The following is a 9,970-nucleotide window of genomic DNA, read 5'->3' on the forward strand; positions in this document are numbered from 1 at the left end:
GGAAAGATCTTGATCTGGGAAAGGTTGAAGGCAAAAAGGAGAAGGGATGGCAGAGGATGACATGGTTAGATAGCATCACTAAATCAATGGACATGAATTGTGGCAAACCCTGGTAATAGTGAAGGACAGGGGAGCCCAGCATGCTGTAGTCCATGGGATTGCAATGATTCAGATGACTTAATGACTAAGCAACAACAGCAGAATTTTTTTAATGATGTTAATTAGTGCTGCTGAAGAAGTATGTTCTCTTAACTTACAAATTATTAAACCTTACTTCCATAAACAATGAAAAGTGGAATTGTTTGACTTGAATCAATATTGCATGACTACATTTATTGTTAAAATTTAACTCCCGAGAGCATCTGTATGTGTGCTGTGTGCCCAGAAGTCCTTCAAAGAAAAAGGAACAAGTGACAAAGTGATAGGAAATGTCTAAAATCATATCTTTACAGAGTTTCACAGACTTATTAAATACTTGTCCATGATTAATGTATTGTATCTACCTTTTGTGGAATTTGAGCAAAGGCTGATGCAATCACCTCGGCTCTGTCTTCTGACATGTTACTGACCATTGACCCCAAAGAAAACACCACAATTCCATTTTCGCCAGAGCCTCTGCACAAACTCTTCCATTTCCTGTGAAAAAAGAATTTGCCCCATCACAAAACAGCAGCAACATAACATACATTATTGAAGGGATTGCTACAAGCGAAAAAGAGAGAAAATCAGAAATTGTCTCGAGATTAGAGTAGAGATTTCTTACAAAAATATTGTGGTAAGATACACATGGCATAAAATTTGCTTTCTTAATTGTTCCTAAGTGTATAGTATAGTAGTGCTAAGTATACTCACATTGTGCAACCAATCTCCAGATCTTTTTCATCGGACAAAACTGGAAGTCTATGACCATTAGGAAACTCTACTTTCCTCTTTCTCTAGCCTTTGGCAAGTTTCATTCTACTTTGTTTCTACAAATGAGATTAGTCTGGATACTTCTTATAAGTTGAATTGTAGAGTATTTGTCTTTTTCTGACTAGTTATTTTCACTTAATGTAAGGTTCATTCATGTTGTGACATGTGTCAGAATTTCCTTTTAAAGGTGAGTAATATTCCATTGTTTTGTATATATGATATTTGTTTATTGCTTCCTCTGTTGATAGACATTTGGGTTGCTTAAACCTCTTGGCTCCTGTGAATAGAGCTTTCATGAATCTGTTGTACAGATATCTCATTGGGATCCTAATTTCAATTATTTTGAATATAAAACCAGAAAAGGAATTGCTGAGCTCTATGTGTAGACAGGTTTTATATTAGAAAGTATGCATTATTCTTATCACATACTATACAGTTAGCTAATAGAGTGATTTCCCTCCCTCACCCACCCCGACTCTCCCAATTCTCTTAAACATATTAACTTCACATCTTGGACTTTGGTCAGTTGTACTAATAAATATTTCACACTATAAAATCATTAAAATTTTTTTGAGGGACTTTATATTATTTTTTATATTTTTTAAAAAACATTTTTCATCCTTGAGATCCTGCGGAAAGAATGGGTGATATGAGGTCAATTTCTTCCATTATATATATTTGTGCAAATGTGTTTCTGTATAAGCAGGAAATAAGATAGAGCCAGTACTAGTAGTGACAAGGAGATACTATTAAACTCTATTATCCTCAGACTCTTCATTAGTCTTGATGTTAATTATTAACATAGATTTTTGGAAGGAAGTTACTTGCCAGATTCAACTCCCTTTGGTTCTTTGTTATTGTAATTCTGCTAACTCATTTATTTATTCCAGACAGACTTTTTGAGAATTATTTAGGTTATTCATTAATATTTCATTTCCTGACTATGAGCACTATAAAAAAATATGATCTGAATCAGTTTATGGCATTCATTCAGCTCTGTAATCCTATTCTTCATCTTAGACTTTGTCATAATTTCCAAACTCTGTCTAAAATACTAACTACTGACTTGAAGAGTCAAGTATTATAGTTTGGAAGTTCTATGAAATAGTTCTGTGAGTTCTATTTGTAATCCAAATTTACACTTGTATAGTTACTTATTTGAGAGACCATATTGCTGTGTTTCTTTACATATGATGCCTTTGTCCTGAACTTGCATAATTAATGTCACAGATGGATGTGTTATGTCTAACTGCGGTGAAGGACCTTCAACTTGACTTCAATGAGTCCCCCTGGGAGCACCTGCTCCACAGAGGAAAAGGTGCCCAGGGCTTTCTGCAGCACAGGTCTGGTCAGCTTTTGAGTAATTCAGTTCTAACTAAATAAAGCTCCAGGTGAATCCGTATTTGCCTGGAATTTTTTCTGAATTATTTTGCTTTGTGGTCCTGATCCTTTCTGATTAAGAAAAAGTTACTTTCTATACTAGAATAATTCCAAATGTTGAATGACAACCCACCCCAATATTCCTGTCTGGGAAATCCCATTGACAGAGGAGACTAGCTGGCTATAGTTCACAGGGTCACGAAGAGTCAGACATGACTGAGCATGTATGCATATTCACTGTTCTGCACCTTAGATCTCTCGTATTTATTTTCTAAGAAATGCAAATTTGTATCCTTAAACAACATTTCTCCTGTTCTTCCAACTCTCAGTCCTGGCAACTACCATATTACTCTCTGTTATTACAAGTTTGGCATTTTTAGATTTCATATACAAGTGATTTCTTATACTATTTGTCCTTCTCTGTTTTTTTCAAAAAGATAAACAAAACTGAAAACCTTTAGTTAGACTAATCAAGAAAAAAAGTGACTCAAATAAATAAGATTAGAAATGAAATGGAGACATTACAACTAATTCTGAAAAATTACATAGGATCCCGAGACTACCATGAATAATTATAAGCTAAGAAATTATTAATCCATATATGAGAAGAATGGAGAAGTTCTTAAAAACAGAACCTACCAAGGATGAATCAGGAAGATGGAGAAAATCTGAACAGCCCTAATAAGTAAAGAAATTGAATTGGTAATCAAAAACCTATCAACACACAAAAGGCCCAGGGCCTGATGGCTTCACTGATGTATTCTATGAAATATTATAGAATAATTAATGCTAGTTCTTCAAAAAATCTTTGAAATTAAAGAGGAGGGTAGGAACATTTCCAAAGTCATCCTACAAGGTCATCACCATGATCATGATACCAAATAGATAAGCACATTGCAAGAAGATAAAACTAAAGTCAATATTCAGATTGAGTATTGTTGCCAAAAATTCTCAACAAAATATCAACAAGCCAAATTCAAGAGCACATTAAAAGAATACTTTTGAATCAGTTCTGATGAGATGGATGAAACTGGAACCGATTATACAGAGTGAAGTGAGCCAGAAAGAAAAACACCAATACAGTATACTAACACATATATATGGAATTTAGAAAGATGGCAATGATGACCCTGTATGCAAGAAAGCAAAAAAGACACAGATGTTTAAAGCGGACTTCTGGACTCAGAGGGAGAGGGAGAGGGTGGGATGATATGGGAGAATGGCATTGAAACATGTATACTATCATGTAAGAATCACATCACCAGTCTATGTCCAATGCAATATACAGCATGCTTGGGGCTGGTGCATGGGGATGACCCAGAGGGATGTTGTGGGGTGGGAGGTGGGAGGGGGGTTCATGTTTGGGATCGCATGTACACCCGTGGTGGATTCATGGTAATGTATGGCAAAACCAATACAGTATTGTAAAGTAAAATAAAGTAAAAATAAAAATTAAAAAAAAATAAAGGTAAAAGACTTTAAAAAAATAAATAAAATGAAGGGATTATTACTCTGAAAAAAAAAAGAATTATATAGTAAGATCATGTGAGATTTATCTCTGTGATGCAAGGATAAATAGAATGAACAATAAAATAACTTGATTATCTCAATAGATGTCCAAAAAACTTTTGACAAGATATGACATTCTTTCATGAGAAAACCCTCAACATATAGGGTATAGAAGGAACATATCTCAATGTAATAAAGAACATATATGACAAACCCAAAGCTAACGTTATACTCAACAGTGAACACTTGAAAGCTTTTTCTCTAATCAGAAACAAAACAAGGATGCCTACTTGCACTATATAGAATTCAGTTTCCTTACTGTGTACTAATAATGAAACATCTGGAAAAAACTATCCCATTCACAATAGCATCAAAAGGAAGAAAATAACTAGAAATAAATTTAATCAGTGACGTGTAAGATCTGTACAGTGATAACTATAAGAAATTGTAGAAATAGAAGAAAACACAAATAAATGGAAAGTCATCATATGACATGGACCAGAAGACTAATACTGCTAAAATGGTGACATTACCAAAAGCCCAAAGAATCACACCTTGAAATTTCATATTTACCACAAAGTTTCAATATTTCAAATAGTGTACTGGCCCCCACATAGACACATAGACCATGGAACAGCATACAGGGTTCAACTAATAGTCAACAAGGGAGCAACAAGGGAGACAAAAACACCAATTGTGGAAATGTTAGTCACTTCTTTCTTTTCTGAGAAAACTGGATAAACTATGGAATAAAACGAAAAATCAGACCACTCACAAAAACAACTCAAAATGTATCAGTGTATCAATGACTTAAACACAAGACCAGATACCATAACACCCCTAAAAGAAAATATAAGGTTAGGAACTCCTTGACACTGGTCTTGAAAATGATGCTTTTGTATAGGACATCAAGACCACAACAAAAGGGAAAATCACAAGTGGGGCTACATCAAGCTTAAAAGCTTCTGCACAGCAAAAGAAATAATCAACAAGACGAAAATGTGATCTACAGAGTAGAAGAAAAGTTTTGTAACCACATATTGAATGAGGGGTTAAGATCCAGAATATATGCACAACTCACACAACAAAATTCAAGTAAAGAATGGGCAGATGAACAAAATAGACCCTTTACAAAGAAGATTTCCAAATGGTCACCAGGTATAGGAAAAGATACTCAACATCAGTAATCATCAGGGAAATGTATTTCAAACTCACAATCAGATATTACCTCCCCCCTATTAGAAAGTCTATAACCAAGAAGAGAAAAGTGTTGTGAGAATGTGGAGAAAAGTGAATGCTTGTACACTCTCAGTGGGAATGTAAATTGGTTTAACCCTTATGGAACATACATTGAAGGTTCCTAAAACAGTTAAAGATAGATCTATTGTATGATCCAGCAATTCTACTTCTGGGTATACAGTCAAAGGAAATAAAAACAGGATATAGAAGAGGTATATGGGCTCCATGTTGACTGCAGCATTATTCACAATTAGCTAAGGGAAAAAACTTAAGTGCCCACCAATGGATGAATTATTTAAAGATGTTTCATAGATACACACAGACATGGACACACACGCACACGGAGACACATGTGCTGAGAATGAACTATTATTCACCCACAAGAAAGAAGGAAATCCTGCCATTTTCGACAATATGGGTGGACTTTGAAGATATTATGCTAAAATGTGTGCTGTCATTTTAATCTTTATTCTCTTCCTATAATCAAATAATCCACTATGATATATATCCTAAAAGTTGTAATCCTAGCTTATGCCCTTTTAATGTTCAAGAAAACTGTGATCTTATTATATTTGTTATTTTCCAAGTAAATATTTTATTGTATCTCATTTAATATATTTTATTTATCTGTGCAGAAGTCTGATTTAGTATAATTTAACATTTCCTAGTGGCTCAGATGGTAAAGAATCTGCCTGGAGTGCAGGAAACCAGGATTTGATCCCTGGGTCGGGAAGATCCCCTGGAGAAGGGAATGGCTGCCTACTCCAGTATTCTTGCCTGGAAAATCCCATGGATAGAGGAGCCTGGTGGGCTACAGTTCATAGTGTCACAAAAAGTCAGATATGACTGAAGTGACTTAGCAGCAGCAGCATTTAATATAAAGATTTTAATGTCAGGAATTTTTAAGGTTTTGGTTACCAGATGAAGAAGATGAAATATTAAAGTATTTTTGTAAGTTTTAAGGCTTTTCACCACAGCACTAGCTAAAATAAATACCCATTTCCAACAATAGAAATGAATGTACATATAACTGTATGTTTTTATTCCCAACCCAGAGATTTATTTAAATTTATTCAAAGTAAATCATCCTGATTCATGTCAATATATGGCAAAACCCACCACAATAATGTAAAGTAATTATCCTCCAATTAAATTAATTTAACATAAAGAAAAAATGAGTTAATGTGATATCCCTGTGAATACTGTTCTCTAGTTTTCACTCATTATTGTCTATATCTAGCAATAATCTACTAAATGGTCTCTTCCTACTCTTTACCATTTACAATCCAACCCAGTGACGACATCTCACTTTTTATTTTTAATAATATATGATTATCTCTTTCTCAGGGTTTTGTCATAGCTCAGTCGGTAAAGAGTCTGCCGGCAATGCAGGAGACCTGGGTTGGATTCCCAGGTTGGGAAAATCCTCTGGAGAAGGAAATGGCAACCCGCTCCAGTATTCACACTTGGAGAATCCCATGGACAGAGGAGCCTGGCAGTCTGTAGTCCATGTGATGGCAAGAGTCGGACGCAACTTAGAGACCAAACCACTGCCATCACCTCTTTCTTTCTTAATCCTTTCAATATTCTTCCCAATGCCCCTACTAGATGTTTCAAATCTTTACAGTTATCTGTTTCCAACTTACCTCTATAGCATCATCTTCTTTATTCAGCCTTTTCCTATCCAAACTAAACTTGGACTTTTTGGCAACTGTCATTACCACTCCACCTACCTTTCTTTTATATCTTCTTCCAACTGAGCTAAAAGAGAAGTCCATATCTTCTTCCACCCCTGCCCTATTCCTCTGTTTATTCCTGAGCATGCTTCAGATCTCATAATTGTCTGTGAATCAGAGACACATTATATGATTCATGCTGAATATTTCTTTAGCACTCTGGTCTTTCCATATTATAACATTTTTTACAACTTGTGTTCTGTCATTTCAGGTGGACTGTCAGGTGGTAGAAACTGTGCCTACACCATTTGTCTATATTAGCACTCACTTCTGGAATATGGTATATTACAAAATTATCCTATAATAATTATAATACAATTATAATGTAACATATTATAGTGAGATGAGGTGTTTGGATGGCATCACCAGGTGATAATATCGCTATTATTTTATTTGTATGAAATATGTATTTTTTATAAAGAACTATAAGTGTCCTTTAATGAATGATGCTTCTTTATGTGTGAATAATGAAATTGTAATTTAACTGATGTATTATCAAAGTGTCCCATGTACTCTAGTTTATTCTGTAATGATAATGAAATTCAGATAGATGTGCTGATACAGAAATACATCACTTTCTAGGTGAAAGTTCACTTTATCCAGGTTCCCACATCTGACTACCTATAATCAAACATTCTCAATAAAGAATACAGAATATTCCTATTGAAAACACAAAGTTCAAAAAGAACAGCAAGAAGGAGTAAGTGACCTTAGGCAGAGGCTTGGCAGGTTTGCAGTGGAGCCCTCCAACAAATTCAACATTTGGTAGTCGTGGACGAGGAAATGAAAAGTCCCAGTAGCTTCGAATGAGCCACATTTCAGCTTTCCCCATTGTCTCTGATAAGGTAGTAGGTCTTCCTGAAAGTAAAAAGGAAAACAACAACAAATATTTGATCAAATGAGACTATTGTCATGTGTGTATATTAGATAATTTTTGTGAAGGAACTTGGGATGTTTTGGCCACGATATTCGAATGTGTCTGTTTCTTGATAAATCTATACATAGCATAGTATAGGATAATAAAGTATATCTGGAATACATCTGTTTCTACATAAGCAGAAACAATTTCTAAAAGCTAACTGGATACTTATAATACAAATATGTGTATAATTCTCAATGTGCATGTCTTCATTTATCAAGAAAGTTTATGAGATTCTTAATGACTTTAAGTTAAAAAAAGAAGTTTTGTAAGTTGGATAGTCAATTGCAGATGTCCTAGGTACTTGTCTGTGGTAAATGACTTCCCGGTATCTGATACTAGTAATGGGCTTTACCCTACTCTATAATATAAGTGTTTGCATAATATTTGTTAGATTGAGGGTCATTTTATATTTTTATTTCACTGTTTCACTTATTTGAGATAAATTTTTGTGAATTTATATTTAGACAAACTCAACTTCCAAGGCACTAGGAAAGATAAGACTTCATTCTACCAACTAAAAACATGAATTACCTAGTAGTTTCGTTGCTAAGTGATAACTGACTCTTTTCCACTCCGTGGACTATAGCCCAACAGGCTTCTCTGTCCATGGGATTTCCCAGGCAAAAACACTGGAATGGAATGCCATTTCCTTTTCCAAGGGATCTTTCTGACCAAAGGATCAAACCTGTGTCTCCTGCCTTGACAGGTAGATTCTCTACCACTGAGCTATCAGGAAGTCCAACTTACCTAGTACTTCACTGTAAAACTGGTTCCACTTCTTATCGTTGCATGCTGTGAAGAAAAGGTCAAAATAAAGTGTGTAAAACATATTTTTGACCCTCTCCATGAATGTCATGCGATCACTTAATTCTGAAAACATAACAGGTACATAAGATGGTGGGAATGGAAGTCTTCCACTATTCTTTTCAATTATATGGCCAGGTGAGGTGTAATGACTGTACACGAATGGTATTTTAAGTAATTCAGCCAGCAGTTCACCGCAGGGTCCAACAGCATCAGCAATAAGGATATCAAACCTTGATTCCTGTAGTTTTGTCATTAATCTCTTGTTGGAAACAGCGTCTTTACACATACTTAGAGCAGTATCAAAAAATTCCCAAAATGAACTTTTCACTGTTGCCAAATAGGACCAAAAGGAATCTTTCGCCACATATGTCAATTCCTCAAGAAGACGTTCCATAAAATTCTCATAATCACTTTTTGTTAAAGTTGTAGGAAAAGTCTCAAATCTCATAGTAGATGGTTTGCTGGAATTAGGAATAGTGGAAGCTGAAGATATCAGAACAGTCACCTCATGACCCCTCGTGACAAGTTCCTCCAGAATTGTCTTCATATTCATCCAGGGACTAAATTCCACTGGCCACACCAGCACCTTTCCACAACTCCCACCGCTAAAGTAACAAGTCAGCTGTAGCAGCAGCAGAAGCGAGAGTCTTTTCATAGACATCTTGCTCATATGCAGTCCTTTAAAAATAATTACTGTAAACTTTTGCTATTGCTCAGGCTTATATCCAGAAGTCATCAACCAGAAGTTAAATTATAACTCTTATTCCTTAAAAAAGTAGATTACATGAATAGTCAGCAGATGTGGAAATCAAGTGAAAAGGCAAAGTGCAGAACGTTTCGAGATTATACAGTGTGTTTAGTATTGATTTGTCAGTGCTGTCACCCTTCTTGTACACACACATCAATTATATTCTATGAGAAAGAAGACTAGCGTAAAACAATAGTAAGTGAGAGGCTCTTGTGTCTGCAATCGCTTTGACACAGAATTAGAGATGAGGTGACATCAACAAAATGGAGGGTTATGAGGTCACAACAATTGTGTCCCTCACAGAAACAGCAAAAACAATAAATGATCAACTGCAAAGCAATGTAAATTATTTGGGGAAAGTTCTGGACTAAAATGAAAAAGCAGCAGAAATCCTGCAGTTTGCAAAGACTGAAGATGTGTGTTCTGATTTTTTTAGTGTAATGTATTAATTCTAAAGATATCAATTAAGTTTGACTGGTCAATTGTATAATTTATGATCACTATTGCCATATTGATTATTTTCTCTGAGTGATCTGCCTACTGATGACAGTGGGCAGTTAAAACAGAAGGAGACGACAGAAGATGAGATGGTTAGATAGCATCACTGACTCAATGGACATGAGTGTGAGCAAACTCTGGGAGATGGTGAAGGACAGGGAAGCCTGGTATGCTGTGGGCCATCAGGTGATGTTATCAGGTTGGTCAGTAAACATAGGA

The 9,970-nt window shown here is 35.3% G+C and overlaps 1 protein-coding gene across 1 annotated transcript; it reads right to left on the bottom strand.

Moving 5' to 3' along the window:
- Nucleotides 1-507: 507 nt before the first annotated feature.
- Nucleotides 508-9,211, bottom strand: LOC108635048 (UDP-glucuronosyltransferase 2B17-like). Its single transcript, XM_018045351.1, has 3 exons — nucleotides 8,446-9,211; nucleotides 7,486-7,634; nucleotides 508-636 (listed from the first exon to the last, which is right to left on the bottom strand). The coding sequence occupies exons 1-3, from the start codon at nucleotides 9,173-9,175 to the stop codon at nucleotides 562-564; spliced, it is 954 nt and encodes a 317-aa protein (XP_017900840.1). The 5' UTR covers nucleotides 9,176-9,211; the 3' UTR covers nucleotides 508-561.
- Nucleotides 9,212-9,970: the final 759 nt, after the last annotated feature.

The sequence above is a fragment of the Capra hircus genome, unplaced genomic scaffold (assembly GCF_001704415.2).
Source record: "Capra hircus breed San Clemente unplaced genomic scaffold, ASM170441v1, whole genome shotgun sequence".
NCBI lineage: Eukaryota > Metazoa > Chordata > Mammalia > Artiodactyla > Bovidae > Capra > Capra hircus.